The sequence below is a fragment of the Poecilia latipinna genome, unplaced genomic scaffold (assembly GCF_001443285.1).
Source record: "Poecilia latipinna isolate Pla-1442-1.1 unplaced genomic scaffold, P_latipinna-1.0 Scaffold2855, whole genome shotgun sequence".
NCBI lineage: Eukaryota > Metazoa > Chordata > Actinopteri > Cyprinodontiformes > Poeciliidae > Poecilia > Poecilia latipinna.
This window is the reverse complement of record NW_015115471.1, coordinates 15,632-32,814: the sequence shown is the minus strand read 5'-3', so window position 1 is coordinate 32,814 and position 17,183 is coordinate 15,632. Positions and strand designations below refer to the sequence as shown.

General features: G+C 37.1%; 1 protein-coding gene across 5 annotated transcripts in view; it reads left to right on the top strand.

The window, feature by feature from the left end:
• Window positions 1-15,505, top strand: part of LOC106939393 (protein diaphanous homolog 2-like) — a 46,050-nt gene extending 30,545 nt beyond the window's left edge. For 3 of the 5 annotated variants that reach the window (XM_015021780.1, XM_015021775.1, XM_015021776.1), the window contains 2 exons: window positions 1,635-1,739; window positions 1,890-2,039. In XM_015021780.1, coding sequence (XP_014877266.1) covers window positions 1,635-1,739; window positions 1,890-1,985 — 201 coding nt within the window. In that variant the 3' untranslated portion in view covers window positions 1,986-2,039. Of the gene's footprint in view, window positions 1-1,634; window positions 1,740-1,889; window positions 2,040-8,582; window positions 8,604-14,712; window positions 14,989-15,098 lie in introns of those variants that run through there. The other 2 variants (XM_015021779.1, XM_015021781.1) reach the window with 2 other exon arrangements.
• The last annotated feature ends 1,678 nt before the right edge of the window (window positions 15,506-17,183 follow it).

Genomic DNA, 17,183 nt, shown 5'->3' with positions numbered 1-17,183 from the left:
AGCTGGAGTTCTCGTCTAGTCTACTGGCACCGCTAGAAGCTCAAATCACGGCATTTCAGTTACACCAGCAGAATAGTCCTGATATATCGAGACTCTTCTTATGTTGCCTATGAGGGTATAATTAATAAAAGAGCATTAATCATTTTGCAGGCTGAACATGGAGGGCTCATTCCTCCAGTTTGCCCCTTGACAAACGTCCCGCAGGCTCACTACTCATGCAACCCGCCGCCCCCCCTCTGTGTGCCTGCAATGTACTCACCCCGCCACATTCTGCCTCCTTTATTGAATGCCAATTAAGCAGATAAATTAGCATGGTTCAAAGATTAATTAAAAAACCTGCTGGTTTCCCTGGGTGATGAAAAAGTTTCAGCTGCATTTTTTTTTTCCTCCCCCTCTTCCAGTTCCACAAGAGATGTTAATGGTTTTCTTTTTAGCTCAGAGGGTATTTACTGGAGGAGATGTAGTTAAAGGAATTTAGGTCACAGTGCCCGTGGTTGGGATTCCTGCCCATGTCTCGCAGACAAATAAGGCTGAACAACTTCAATCTGATTACTTGTGGTAAGATAATAAAGCCAATGTATAATACACTGCTCTTATTTGATGATGCACCTAATTTACAAGGTGAATTAGACATTTGATCAGATGTAGAGAAATCGGTGTGAAATCAGAGCTGTGATGGTTAAAGATCTTTTCCTTTCTTCCCACTAGAGGGCAGCATGCCTCCACATCTTTGTGGAATCCCCACTGGAGGATGTTTTTCTCCTCTCTGTTCATTCTAGCCATCTCTTTGTGAGAGAGTGCTTCTGATAAACATTCTCCTCCATTCTAATCATCATGTCATTCCCTAGCTTTTAGTGCTCTGTCCGGCCTTCACTCTATCCTCTGATGTCTCTCACATGAAAGAACTCTTTGTGATGCCGAATTAAAGTAGCATGAAGATAATACTCCCAATAACACGTAGATACTGCCTATCCAGCCTATCAGCTGTGATTGCATGGCCTCAATAGAAGCCATGTTGTTTGATTTTGTTCTTCTGTTCAGAGTTGGGTTGCAGTGTGCGTTTTTTTTTTTTTTTTCTTTCCTTTTTTTATATTGCTGCTGCCTTTTTCTACTTTTATTTCAAGGACTAATTATTCCTGCCATTATACTCTGCTGCCACAGCCTGCGACTTCAACAAAGAAACATGGTAGGGAATTAATTTAAGCATGGGACAAGATCTGATATAAAGGAGTACTAGTGGAAATGGAAAAATAATTGTTTCTGCGCCTGAAAGGTTTCTACTTCCTGATGGACCCATTATACTGTAAACGATCCAGTTCACAGAGTTTAAGGTTTTCAAATGCAGAAATTTAATTTTTTTTTTTTTTCTTTTTGGTTATGTGTTTATTGGGATCAACTACAGCTGCATATAATTTCTTCATGTTTTTTTCTTTGCCGGGCTAATTAATGTTCTGCAATAAAAAAATAAAAAAAAATTCTAGCAAATGCTACAATCGACGGAACATGTTTTTTTTTTTTTTTTTTTTTTTTTCCCCTTTGGGGTTAGTTCCCTTTAAATGCAACCTTGAAAAAGTTTGGAGAGTTTAATCAGCTTCACTTCTCTGTTCTTTTTTTTTTTTTTTTTTTCTTAATAGGAGGACATGAACCTCAATGAGGATCGTAAAGCCCCTCTGCGTGGGAAGGAACTGGCCATCAAGCGTGAGATGGTGGTCCAGTACATCTCGGCCACTGCCAAATCTGTAAGTGTCACAATAAATAAGTGTTTCAAAAGTGTGTTTCATTTGTGAAAACGAGGTCAAATAACCTGATGCTCCGTTTCATACTCTGCTTTGTCATCCCTTATTGCACACTCACCACTCCACCACCTTTCCTCACGCTTCATGCTTGAGGCCCACCTCTTTGATTGCAGTTTTGATCGACTTGTCTTTGATTTTTTTTTTTTTCTTTCTTGTTTGCTCCTTGGATCTACAGGAACATCTCAATAATGTTATTGAAAACTTGATTTAATTTCCATCATGTGATTAAAAAAGTGAAACTCATAGGTTTATTTCACACCAAGTGATTTATTTTAATGGCGTATTTGTTATTTTTGCTGGTTTAAGGGTATAGCTCATAAAAGCCCAAAAATCTAGCTTGTCAGAAATTAATGTAGCTGGGTGCTCATGTGAAAAAAACTACTTGTGATGCTGAATTAAGATTAAAATAATACTCAAAATAACACCTTGATGCACCAGATACTGGTGTCCAAACAGGCTTGCTACAACTGGAAAATTGAGTGGAAGGAAAAGGTGGAACAAGGTTAACTGCGGCTTACAGCAGACTGTTTAGCAAAGCGCTATTAAAGCAAACTGGGGTTTTTTTTTTGTTTTTTTTTTAATAGCTAAGCAAAACTAACCATGCAGCATTTATGGAGTAATTCATGCAAAGAGAACTGATTGCATAAACCATACAGTACATGAATATACTTTTTAGGCTGACATGTCTGTATTAGATATCCATTCAGTAGGTATCATGTAACCTAATTGTCTGAGTTTTTTAAATATATATATAAATTCCTGTAATAAACACATTTTCTGATACTATTCATATTAATTGAGATGCACCTGTAACTTGGAGCTGCTTACCTAGTTGGTGATTGGTGGATGATTCATGTTTGTCCAGTCTTACTTTTCTTTTGTCCATTGGTGGTGGTGGTGGTGTCTAACCTTTGACCAGCTACGTTATTACTTAAAGTATAAATAAACTCAGAGTTGTAAGATATTGTTCACAATAAATTGTAAAAAGTTCAGATATTAAGTATTGAACTTGATAAGTGTTTTTATCTTATAAAAAAAAAAAAACCCTGCTTGTTTAAAAAAAAATGTTTAGTGCATTTCAGAGAGTCTTATGAAAGGATTTATTTCTCTTAAAGACTCGAGGGTAACAGTTGAAGAATAATATAAAATTGCAATCTGTCGCCCACTGAAAACATTTGTTGCTTTTGGAGACAACAAGGCAGACCTGATTAGGATTTCTGCTGCTCAAAACACCACATGGTTGGATCTGGCAAGAGCAGAAAATGGAAGTCTGTGTCCTTTGGATTTCTAAAACACCTAAATGTCGTCTTTAAAATAACGTGACGCAACTCGTGTTTGCTGGCACCGAAACGATAGCATAAACCCCTTTCACGCACACACTGCATTCCAGTAGTCTGACAGGAAGTAAACATGTGGGTGTCATGCTTTTCTAAAGTGCTTTGTGACGGAAAGCTGACTGGGGTCAGGTCTTTGTTCAAACACAGACCACTTTGAAGACGCCTTAAGCTTGCATGGGCCCATTCTTTGACCGTCTTGTTAGCAGTGCAGACAAAATTAACAGATTGCGTCACTCTCGATTTTATTTGCTCCCATTCTTTTCATTTTAAGTAGTGCTTGTTAGAGCAAACGTATAGACTTGAAGTCTAACAAAACTTTGACCATGGAGTGATGGAGATGAAGTAAACAATCACAATTTCTCAAGTTAACACCAACAGATATGGTATAGGAATGCAGCTAAAACTTTTTTTTTTTTTTTTTTTTTGCCATTTACTCACCGTTTCTGCCACTGTACACATACCATGCTTGGATAAATTGTCTTAAGTATCTGGCTTCAATATTTACCACCAGTTTCTTAATATTTTAGATGAGTAACAGTATGATTTGCAATTTTTATATCTTTTTTTATCTGGTAGTAATCCTAGAGATTTTGGAGAACCTTACTGAGGTGATATTCATAGCACTTCTGAAGAGAAGAAGTGCTTTCTTTCTTCATTGTTTCCTGAACCTGGTAGCTCTGCCTTGACATCGTCATTTATTACCTTGCTCATTGTTATGGTAATTAACTGGCATTATTGATAATGATGATTATCCGAGATGATTGAATTCCTCACAGGGCCCATTATGCTTTGTGAGCAGAGATATTTTATTCAAATGAATAACATAATCTGTGTAGTGAAAGGACAGAGGACAAAATGTGATGTCTGTCTGCACCCTGCTATCACATTTAATAGGGCTGATGGAGGAGAAGGGGAGGGGGACTCGGTGTCAGGGATGAAATAGCTGTTCATGCAGGCTCATGCAAATGTGCAGTTACAGTACAGGACTACTGTAGATCCCCAACAATGTGTAATATCTGCTAACGCCACCGGAGGTTGCATCAATTTGATTGTTTAGGTGGGCTTTTCAAATAGTTTTTTGAAATATTTTATCATACCATCCAGCAGTAGACTGAGGATTTCTATTGAACAATTTGCAACAGTTGTAACGGTTTGCAGCAGTTACTATGAAAATGTAACAATTGTGACAGCTTGTAGCATATTGCTAGACTTGTTTGTGAAAAATGTTTAGGCTGTGTTAAATTGTAAGCAAATCTCCATCTTTTATCTAAGAAACCATAATCGCACGGCTTAGAGAGTTCTGATCAGCATTGTTGAATTAATGACCCATTGGAAAGTTTGAAACTTGGAACAGTTGAAAGAAGGAATTGCATTTCAGCAGTTTAGTTATGTGTAGCTGGTAATGGGCTAAATATAAAATGTTGCACAGAGTCTAGATAGGTGGTTTGGCTTTTTAACATTCTGGGCTTTTTTCTATCTTGCTGTGGGGTTTTCAGTTTGGCTGTGGTGTCTCCAGTGTCTGTCATTTCTGAAAGGCTTACTGTGTCTTTTATTTTTTAACGTCTTTACTGTTTTATTGCATTTATTATAATTCAACACACTTACGGGTTTGGTTAGTGGTAACATTTTTGAAATATTTTCCTCTGTTTCTTTAAGCAGACAGCATCCTCAGGTCATTTAAAGCACACGATTTAAATGATTAAATACTGGTGGAGCACCACAGATGTTGGTCTCTCCAACATGCTTTCTGACCAAAACCCAACAGCTTTCACATGCACCAATCAGCCAAAGCAATATGATCACTCCAAGGTGACATTTCATTGAGGTGTGGTAGTTGGCCTGTATATTATGGAGAAAAAAAGGCAAATGTAATTTAAGCAAATTTGAAATTGTGATGGCAGGGTTACAAGAATCTCCAGATAATATGCAGCTTCTGTAGAGTGTGGCAGCTTCCTAGTTCTCTGGTCCTTCGAAGAGTGGTCTCACGAAAGGAAACTGGTGAAGGTCCACTGATGACTTAAATAAAGGCCAGTCTTAAAACTCGCCTGGTAGCAGCTAAAGTGGCTGATGTAATTAAAAGTTGTACAGATGAAACGAGCCAAACAAACATTTATTTTAAAGACCAAAATCAGTTTTTTTGTATCAAGTTTTCATGTACTTCTTACCTGAGGAACACCAAAACGCACAATGAGCAGAGAGCCATCCAGCAGTGGCAATGAAAGGCTTTGATTGATGCTTTGTTGGAAAACCTTGGTTGTTGCTGTTGATTTAGATGTTGCAGTAAACTATTTACCTGATCTGAAACTGTGCTTTGTGAGAACAGGATAATGAGCCCTTCTGCTGCTGGAATTGCTCAGAAACTATTTCAGCAACAAAATGGCAAAGTGGAGGTTTTGATTTGGTCTCCAAATTATCTGAATCCCAAACTAGTGAAACATCTGTAAGACGCCAGTTTACAGGATTTGCAAAATCAATACTTAGTTGTTGGTGCCAGATTTATGCTGCTCAACACCTCCTCGGTTTATTGTTGCCTTTGTAGCAAAAGGAAACTTAATATGCAAAAGATTTTCATAATGTCCTAGGTGACTATCCATCACTGATGCATACTGACACATCACATTTGCTTTTAAACTTTGCTTGCCTGAAATAATGAGTACAATTCTTACTCTTGCAAAATATGTATTTTGAAGAAAATTTAAAGCCATTCTCTCTCTCAAGCCATGCAACATTGAATACAGACTCATATTCTACAAGGTTTACCCCAGCAGGGGTCTGGCAAATTACTCCCAATACAAATGGAGTATTGAGAAAAAAAAAAAAAAAAAAAAAAAAAAAAAAAAAAAACTTTTGCAAAGACCTGGCTCATTTAAATATGAACTGATTACCATGGAATCCAACTCTGCTTCTGCATGAGTCATGTTTAAATGTCTTTAACTATTAGCTTTGCATGAGCTGCTGCTTTTCTTTTTCGCCGCCTTTCTTTTTTTTTTACAGCCCTTCTCTTTACATTTGTGCAAATTTAATCAAAAATGCTAATTTCACAAATTTTACTAATGCTACTAATACATACTTTGAGTCTTGTGTTAAATTATGAACATGCTTTGTTTAATGTTGGAAGGATGTGATGTAAGGTCTTGTAAATGGGGATTGCTCATTATTGCATTCTTTTCTTACTACTTTTTTTTTATTTTTTTTTTTTATGTGACCATCAATTTTCAGCTTTCCTCTCCGAGTGGCCCGTACAGTTTTCAGAGAAAGTCCAGACCACTAATGATTATTAATTTACAGTACTCGTACAATTTGTGGTACATAGTGATGTCTTGAGAGGAAAACGTGCAAGTCATTAAGTACATCATCTATTGTGGATATTAGAAGCCTACATTTCCTTGTTTAAGATGGCAGGTTTTTGTGTTCCAGAACTTTTTCCACCTTGAAAGTGGCCTATAAAATTGAAAACACTGAAATCTTTTTTTGGGGGGAAATGGCAATAAAAAGAAATAATGGTGAAATGCACATCTTGACCAAAAACACACACACACACACACACACACAAAAATCACCACTTGGATTTAACTAGACCATTAGCTTGTAGTGGCTTCCTATTGGCAGCAAATTATTACCCAATGGCATCTTCTGATTTCTTAAACAACCATGTGGAAAGACACATCCTGTGATTGTGGAACATATCTCAGTCTGTTTAAGAAGGATCAAATCATTGGCATCAAGTAGAGAAAACGTCTAAAGAGATGTAGAAACTACTAAAATTAGGTTGAAAACTTTGGACGAAATTGGGGTCAAAACAACAGTTCAAGTCGGCACAAATCCTTCAGGCTTTGTGCTGGAAATGTAAAGAAATACTCTTCAAAAGAATAGCTTCACCAGAAGAAGATTGGTTCTCAGCCCAGACCTGAATCTGTTTTGCGATCTGAAGAGAGATGCACACAGAATATCGGCCAAATTTAGGGCATTGTGGTAAATAAAAAGGAGCAAATATGTGGGCAAAATGTGCCAATAATGATCAAATCATACCTCAGAGGTTAATTGTAAAAATGTGCTTAAACACAATTTATATGTGTGTGTGTGTGTTGAGAATTATGCAACAGTATTGTTCAAATATTTTTCTAACTCAAAGAAATAGTTTTTGGAAAGGAGCTGTTCAAGAGCTAGCTCAGACGAAAGGTGGAAAAACTTCTTTAATGATTTTGGCGTTCTGTTATTTGTGATATTTCAAAAAACCTGTCACTATAACAAGCTGTGCAGACCTTGTAACATCCACTGTACCCAATGACTTGTCTTTTTTTTTTTTTTTTTTCCCAAAACACACATTAATTTGAACCGGTGCCTCTCACCTTCAAGCTCCTTCCAGTGTTGTGTTCTGGCGCACTAAAGATGATGTCTGTTTGGTAGAGCTGCTGTAAATGTGTTTTAAAGTTAAATAGATGTACGTTCTGCAGCAATTGTTGTATTCTGGACCATTTTAAAGGCATGCAATAGTTGCTAAAAACATAGAGAAATTGTTGCATTAAACTGCTTCTATGGCTGTTCTGAACATTTAGTAGGGTGAAGGAAAGGGTAACTATTGCAATAAATGGATGCAGACCTGGACAGTTTGAGAATGACGGTAAAAGAAAATGAAAGTTAGATTTTTTTTTTTCTTTGCCTCCTATAAAAACCGTAGAAAGGAAGGGGGGAAATGGCTCAGTGTGTCCTATAACTTCTTGCAATCAGAATGCAATTCCCTAGAAGCATGTTGTAGAGCGAGAGGAGCTCAGCCTCAGATTAGAATACATTTACTCTGCTAACAGACACCTTCCCACTGTGAAACAAGTCCCACAGTTGCAGTAATGAAAATCGCTTCTGCTACCTGCCACTATTGACAGATAACAAGGTTAAACCCTGGGAATTGTGCTGACTGCATGGGTTCAAGGTAGTTCTGCCACACAAATGTGACATCTGAAGACCACTGTTAATGGCAGAAGATTGATTTTTACACCAAAGGGACCTTCTTCACATTCTGTACCCGCAGTAGCAAGTGTTCATGTTTGGGTAAGAATCCAAAATCTGCATCGACCAATCAAAGACATTTACCCTCTCACTTGTCTTACTGTCCACATTGTCAAATTATTGCAGAAGTGCAGGAAATTTTGCCTTGATATTTACATCTCATAATTTATATCTCAGTCGGCCCATAATTTAACAATAGATGACCTGCAGCTGCCAACAACAGACATAATCTTCAGTATGCAGTAATAGCTGTGAGAGTTATCTTGTTTGCTTTTGTAAATATTTTGTGAAACCGAGTGAGCTATAAATGTATGAAGGATTTTTGTGTTGTCACAACAGATACGCTAATGCCTCAACTTGTAATGGATAATTCTCTGGCCTACTAACGATTGTGCCGTTTGTGTCTTTTTGCACATTAACCTTCTCCGCCGATTGCTGCATGCAGATAACTGGGAGCAAAGTTGCGGTAAGTAGCCTATTATTTATTTGGCTTCCAAATCTTGTTATTTCTTTGTATCTGTCTTCATTCCTATGAACCCATGCATACACACACACACACACACACACAACCACCACAGCATCTTCAGTCGTGAAGCTGGTTGGGAGCATATTCTGAACTGTGCATATAAGGTCATTGCTTAGCTTTGTGTTTAAAGATGCATGTTGATGTGTTAATTGAAAAAAAAATACTGTCTTGACTTGGTTTCTGCAGCGTTTTTCATAGAATGCTCTGAAAAAGCTCTTTACCTGTGAATAATACAACGTCAGTGATTTTTACAAATGCACAAATCTGCTGGATCTTTCACCCACTGCTTGGAGAAATAATTCAGATGGTTCAGGTTAATATAAACCTCAGTGTTTACTGATAATTTATTTTAATGCAGCACAACAGACTTGTTGGAAGTTGAACTAAAATGCACTTGCGGACCAAACCACAGTGAGCGTACCGTTTTCTTTTTTGTCCCACCCAACGTCACTAGATTTATTTATTGGAGACATTTATTTCTGAATTTGTTTTCACTGCAGCTGGTTTGACGGAGATAAGGAGGGAGCTCAATAACCAAATCTTGGTTATGGTGAAATATGTGTATCATTTGAATTAGTATCATTTCTGTTTGTCAGCGTACTGGCAAAAACAGAAGCGTAAACCATAATCAATTATTGCCTTTTCATCTGCAAAGAGTTGTCCTGCTGGATTCTGTAAGCAAAATGAGCGTCGTCTAAATAAAGACCTGCGTCTAGCTCGAAACATTGCGCTCGTCTTTCAATGTCAATGTCAAATTTATTTATATAGCACTTTAAAAACAGGGTTAAAACTGCACCAAAGTGCTGTACAAAACCGATAATAAAATAAGTTGATGAAAAGAAAAAGAGAAATATTACAAGAAAAACGAACAAACAAAAAAAGTCTTTCTGAGGTTCCAAGGTGGGTCTGTGTTTATATAAAACCATTTGCCGCTGCAGGTAACGTTTGCAAGAGGAAAAAAAAAACAACAAATCATGAAGGTTGAGCACTTCATTTCCTTTTATTTGAAATAATCCACAATTACTCATCATGGAGTTTAATGGTAAATGTTTATGACCTGAGAATTCAACACAGCTGATTTTATTGCATAACATGGTTACGCGTATTGAAGTATGTTTAACTCTCAGCCAACTTACTTATTTACTGATTTGTGCTTCAAACGTGAACTGCAAACTTGTTTGCGGAAAATGATTGCACAACTCCAGTGCTGCTCAAATAACATGCTTATTGACTGGTAGATTGTTCCTGACTGATGTAGTCTGGGTCAGGTGTTAGTTGCCACTTAAATGGGGTTCACTGAAGTGGAAAAAAAGACTTTAACACCCTGACGGACAGCGATTGGCATCATTGGCTAAATACTTGTGCACCATGCTAAGCTGTTTATTTTTGCACAGGGATTTACAGTCTCCCTTTTAGCATCCTTAAGCCATCTCAGATGTTTAAGCTTTCAGAAACTTTTCTTCTGGCTGTGAACTCTTTGCTTCATCAACCCATTTGTGAATCTAAAGCAAAGAACCTTCAAGCATCAAAACCAAGAGTAGAGGACTTCACTGCAACCACAAGCGGCGATGTCCACAAGCAGAATTCCCTGTAGGGAACAGTTTTCCATGATTTTTTTTCAACTTCCTAGAAGAGTTACTTTTGTTCATCATTCTAAGCAAAAGTGGAATTTATGTTTAAAATAAAATTAATTTAGCAAGTTATTTTAACATTATCATTTAATTTTGTTGACCAGGGAGCTTAGTTGAGTTATGGACATTAAGTAGCTGTTTAATCGTATGGTTCTAATTGTCTGCAAAAGTCTTTTAAAAATTATTTCAGTGAAAAATGGAGAAAAAAAAAAAAAAAAAAACTTCTCACACAGTAACGTCTTTTGAAATGTGAAATTGTGACTTTCAGTAGCATCGATTAAATTGCTCTTTCATTGCCTTTTCAAGGACTTTATAAGGATTAAGACTGTAAGACCTAAGAGAAGCACAGGCAAGGTTAAGCAGTGCACTGTGACCTGGCCCCATCTCCCTCCATGCTCTCATACATACCTTGCTCTTTGAGGCATTTTTAAGCCTTTTAGAAACTGTCTTTTTGTGCTTGGTTATTTCTATGGCAGCAATGGATTTATCAGCGTGGTCTGTTTGGATGGCCCACATAGTAGGTTTCAATCAGCAATAATGGCTACCCTGTGTTCAGTAAATAGAAAAGGACAAAATTACCTCATTTTGGATCATGACCACTCATCTAAGATATGAAGACCTTCTTTCAGAACCTCTGCAGACCGTTTGAAAGGATGCGACAAGTCCTGGTTATCAATAACTTTCTTTCATTTCAAAAGCTCCCAAGAAGTGTTTGACCTGGGATTTTTAACCTTTGTGAGAATCCAAATAGACTCTGTGTACTGAAAGCCATGAGCTCTCATTCGTGAAGGCCCCATTGAAAGAGAGGATAGAAGAACCAGTATTTAGCCTGGTTAGCCAATCGTGGTCTAGTCGAGGACCCCTCTCCCCCCCATATTCCTGGCAGATTCCCATTTTCACGCTGTCAGCATGCGGCGATGAGGGCTCTCAGATGTGCTAGAAGGAAAGTGTTGGTTCTGATGGTCCATTGGGAAAACACAAGTGTAACTCCTCTGTCTCAGGCATGAAATCTCTCTGGCACTTTCTCCTCCGCTAGTAAGGAATGAGCCAGGAATAGAACGCTGTGAATTGACTTTCATCACTCTGACCATTGTGGAAGTGTGCGACTCAGCTCCACAGCACTAGTCTCGCTTTCTCTTTCAAGCTCCATCCAAAAAGTAGGAAAGATGTAAGCAACACATTCAGGTAATTACAGCCTTCCAGATAGACTGGAATGAATGCATTACACTGGATACCTGCTCCCGTCTGCTGACCTCTACAGCGGTTTCACATTAGTCCGTAACCACTGGCCTAGTCCAGGTCTACCCGTCAGCATCTGCTGCTGCGTTGCTTTAGAAAGTAGACTTCTATCTTGTCTCGTCCAATGACAGACTCTGCAGCTCAGGGGGCTGCTGAGACTTGGCGTGAGAGGGCGTGTGATGCATTTGTTGAAGAAACTGCAGCGGAAAATCTCCAGGCCACAGGAAATGATCAATACCTGTACGACTGGACAGATGACTGCTTGGATGCCGGCCGGCTCTGAAATGTCAGGTTGTGCGATGGTAAATAGGGTTGTGTAAACAACTGCTCTCTGTATGTTGTTGTCAGTGTGCAGATTTGACCAAAGAGTCTAAAAAGCCTTATACCAGAGAGAAAAGGTCAGTACTGGCTGCACTGTAACAGATCTAATTTACTGGCATGTTCTTGTTTTCTGAGTAAAACTGGGTGTGATTTTAGGGCTAAAGGTGTATACTCAAAATCTTTTTGCCAGTTGTAAAGTAGAAGTACGTTACTCTGACATATCAACAGTTTAAAACCTATTTCTAATAATATCATACATCTTCTTTCCATTCACGCCACAGTTTTGTAATAGAATCACTGTGACCCAGGGTTTCTGTTCTAATCCAGTACTAGAAAGTAGCATCTCATGTTGATTCAGAGACAAACTTAAGAACCAACCACGCACATTAAACACCTCAGGGCAGTTTAGAGACCAATAGACACGAAATGCATGTTTTCTTGGCTGTTGGAGGGAAGGATGGAGTACCAGAGAAAAAAAAAAAAAAAAGTTTTGTTTTGTGAGAAATTTAAAAACTTTGCTTGTTGGTTCTGATTATGGAGACGCCAGGTGGATGATTCCTTTCCGGGCTTTTATCTTGAAGATCGGATCATGTTCAAACAATGACCAGTTCCAGGCTGGGAAAGGGAAAGTTCTAACACTCTGGTCTTGGTTACATAGCTTAGAATGATGCAATACGTTTAGTGTTATTTCCTGTCTTAACTAGATACATCTGTTGACGTAATTGGTGGGTGTTCTCAATATTTACTCCACTGACACACTTCATTATCAATATACCTTGTCTGGACACTGATCTGAACAATATCCACTGAGGTCGCCATCTTGTCTCTATGCCTGCTGGTGTGTTCAGGGCACTGAAGGGTCACCACAGCTAGCAACAAAATAACACCTTAAAAGATCATAAATGAACAAAACTTTCTGCCATATCCAGATATTTATGAGTGATGCCGGCGATGTGTGAGACGGTGAATGTTGGAGAGAAGAAGCACAAAACGGCTCAATAACATAAGTTCATTATTTTACACAATGACAGAATGTTGACACTTTAAGGTTTCAACCACTTACATTAGCATTGAATAATAGAATGTATCTGAACAAGCCAATACGAGACTGCAGAGTTTTGTTTGTGCCACCATACAGTCATATTTTATAACTGATTCAAACTGGGATCAGAACCACGACCAATGAAAATAAACATTCATACAGTTAGATTAATTACAGCAGCTGAGCATTTTTATATTTACTGCCATAATTTACTAGGGGAAATAACACTTTATTCATTGATGAAGTGCATAGTTTATTTACAGATCAAATCAAATTTGTGTATAAAGCACACTAAAAATAATGAGCTTGACCAAAGTTCTGCACAGCAAGCAGGGTGTAGAAATGTGTGTGTGTGTTTTTTCTAACAAGATTTAAAAATGGTTATTGATGGAGCCTGGCTGATTTGTAGAGGCAAACCGTTCCACAGTGTTGGAACCGCCACTGCAAAAACCTCCCTCACCTCTGGATTTACAGAAAACCTTAGGTACCTTTAACAGCATCTGATCTGCTGACCTGATAAATACGAGCTGTAACACAAGGATGCAGTGGTTCAGTGAGATGAGCTGTTGCCAAGTTATTAAGAGACTTAAAAACAAATAAATCATGACAAATTACAAGCGTCCTAAAACCTGCTTTTATTAAATGTGTTCTCTGCCATCTTCCACTTGACAATATTTACCTCAACTTTGCATTAAAATAACACAAAAAACATAATCTTTTAATAAAAGCAGAACAAACCTCTGAGACATCAGGAAACTCAGTATATTTTGGTTTTATTGAATTGATCATTTTAAGGATCTTTAACTTTAGCATTTTTATTTTGAGAATGTCCAAGATTAATAACATCCACTTTTTATATCTTTCAAACAAGTTCAAGTATATATTGAATTGCATTTAATTGTACCACAAATGTTTTTTTTTTGACGGAGTGCAATGTAATAAGAAATCTGGCATTTCTTTGTGATATAAGACACCTAATTTGTTAATTTCTTTTAATTTCAAAGTGCTGTTTAACTTTCTCACTTAAACCAATTCATCTTCATCTTAATTAGGGTCAGTAATTATGAAGTTATTGTCTTTAGAAGTGATTTTTTTTTCTGTAATTCCCAGATGAACAATTTGCAAAACTGACTTTAATTCAACACATTTTAAAAATATAAATATTCCCCTGTTGAATAACCTTTGTGTTTTCATTAGTTTAACTCGTTGGAGAATGGAGGTTTGCAAAACCCCCAACTGGAGCAAAAGCTGAAAACTCCGATCACTTTAACGTCACTAAGTATTAGATATGAATAATATAAGTGAAAATGTTCGGAAATTCCAGGTTTCCCTCCAATATTTTATTCTTTCTGCAGCGTTTTTGTTTCAAGCGAGCTATTAAACTGGGGGCTTTAGGTTGAGGAGATTTGATGTGGCACATGTCCTTGATGCTTTAAAAGGACGGCAATGAAAAATTAATAAATAGTGTGTGCCTCTCATGCCCTAAGCCAGTGTTCGCCATTCACCATTCTATTATAAATTAAGATCAAGGAAGCAGGATCTGCACAGGACTGAATTAGATTGTTCTTTGATTGGCTGAAAGCTTATTTTAGAGTTCCTCTTTGTGACTTAAAAATTTGTCTTGGAGTTCTCAGATGGAGGATTTATTTGACAATCCTCTGGTAAATGGGGACGCAGGGTCAGGATTTTTTCCATTTTAATGCGTATGAATATTTACTGCTTCTCTAATTCTTTAATAGTTTTAGGATTTTTTACTTCCAGTCTGCTTTACTGAAAGGTTTTTTTTCTTTTCTTTGATGTCTATATTCAAATGCAGAAGGCGATGCAGCAGAAGTCCCCTCTGCCTTAAAAGATGAGTCCAGATCTCTGCAGCACTGCCTCAATTTTTTAAAAAATGTTCCAAGACTTGCTTTGCGAATTACCACATATTTCTATAATACAGCAAGCCTGCAGTTAAATTAAACATTTCAAAATTATAAAAGCATATAACTATCAGATACCTCCTGCACACTGTTTGCATGTTGCATCAGCTTTAAAATGTGTTCCAAACTGATTCTCTAAGGTTGTAAAAATGTTGTTTTTTTCCACCTAGGAGTATAAAAGCTTTATTTAAATCAAATCTATTCAATAAAGTTTTTTTTTCCTATTTCAGATATTTTTCAGGTTTTAATTGAATACAACTTCTGTATGCTTTTTGTCAAGGTCACCGTGACTTTTTCCTGTGAATTCAGCATCTCAGGAGAGAATCTGCATTAAATCTGAAACGAACGTTATGGACGCGCCGATCACAATGTGATTTTTAAAGATCGAGGGTAAAGTTCAGCAGAGCACTACAAAGACATATGTTGGCTTCTAATTGAATTGCTGTTTGATAACAAGCAACACATCATAAAGCAAGGACAGTCAGTCATGACGCCGTTCTCTTCTGGCAAACTAAATGTTAAATATTCAAGACGGATGTAAGCAGTCGTTTGCTTTTCAACATGAATACTTTTGAATTACAGATTACATTCTTTTAGTAGAGTTGAATTTTTTTGTATAGTACTTCGACAAATGGATTACAGGTATGGCTCAGGTTACACATTTTTAGTAAAAGTAATCAAAAGTAATTACATGAATGTAAAATTTTTTTTTTTTTTTATCTGCAAGCAGCTTATAATCAGTACCTTTTAATTTAGGATATTTTCTACGACAAATACTTTGTCTTCATCGTCATCCATGTAGCAAAGTCTAACAAAAAAAAAAAAAAAAAAAAAAAAAAGGAATGAGAAATACAGTCATAGTGCCTGGCTGGAGCATTGCAGGTAACTTCTTTTTTTTGCCTGAGTAATGGAAGGTCAGGACAAATCAAAACAGAACTGTAAAATAGAGCTGTAATTGCAGTGGTTTCCCTCCAACAAAGCAAATAGTTGGCATGCGAGTAGTAGACTGTATTAGTTTTCGTAAAATCAGATTAAATTTACAGAAAACTCCTGAAAGTGAGTTATTGAAAAGCTCTTCTTTCAAAAGCATCTTCACTCATCTCAAAATGTAATCCAAACTGCATGGTTGTCATCTAATTTTTTATTATTTTTTTTTATCTCGGTAGGAAGTCTCAGCTGTGTATGTGCTCCTCTGTAAGAAATAACATTAAAACAAAACAAACAAACAAAACAAAAAAAACAAACACTGTAGGCAACGCTCCAATTACTATTAACTAGCAGGTTGGCCTGTGTTGTGTGATGTTGAACTCAACGTTTTTCATGATGACTTCTAAATTTATTTTTGCCTGTCATTTTGTGAATGGCTCGACTTCAGGCATTCATGGTTGGGTTTGACCTTTACATGCTGTGGAAGAGCTGGAGTTCAGCTGCGACGGCGGGTGGGCTGTGTGGGAGGGATTAGGTCAACTTCAGCTCCTGTTTGGGGTCCTGGGAAACGAGGTTATTCTGCCATGAGCAGTTATTCTTTGAGTTTTAGTTCATCAGTATTTCAAGCTGACTGGGTCTACATTTCTAAATCTTTCAGAAAATAGTTGAAAAGTAAAATGTTTTTTTCACTCATTTGTGGAAGTGAGATAGTTCAAGCTTTTCTTTTTTTCTTTGAATTTTTGGTTTTCATTATCTGTAAGCTGTAATCGTCAAAATTCTGTACCTCAAAAAAAAGTGGAATATATTACAAAGCACAAGGTTAGAATTTAATTTGTTAAAATCAGATTTTCAGTCAATCAGATTTTATTTGTATAGCACATTTCAGCAGCAAGGCATTTCAAAGTGCTTTACATCATTTTACACAAAACCACAGTCATGCAACATTGAATCAACAATCAAAAAACATGAAATTTTCTGCCGAGTCGAAGTTCTGCCCTTTATGGGTACCTCATCCAAAAAAAAAAAAAAATAAAATAAAAAAAAGGGGGGATGGGGGGACTCCAACCTGCACCCCTTCAAACAAATTAATAAACAAAAAACAAGAATACATACATGTAAACAAAATAAACAATGTTCTTCAATATGTCCTTATAACAAAATCTAACAATATATACTATAACAATATTTTAATGCATACATTAATATATAATTGCCACATTATGGTCTGAACAATCATGGGGAAGACTGCTGACTTGACAGATGTCCAGAAAAGAGTCATGGACATCTGACACAAAGTGGATACGCCCCAAAAGAGACTTTGCTAAACAAACTGGCTGTTCACACTCACGCTTTCTCTTATTACATGTGCAAATCGGTAAATATGTCTGTAGTAAAAAAAAAAAAAAAAAAACTTTTAGTGGCCAATATGACTGGAACA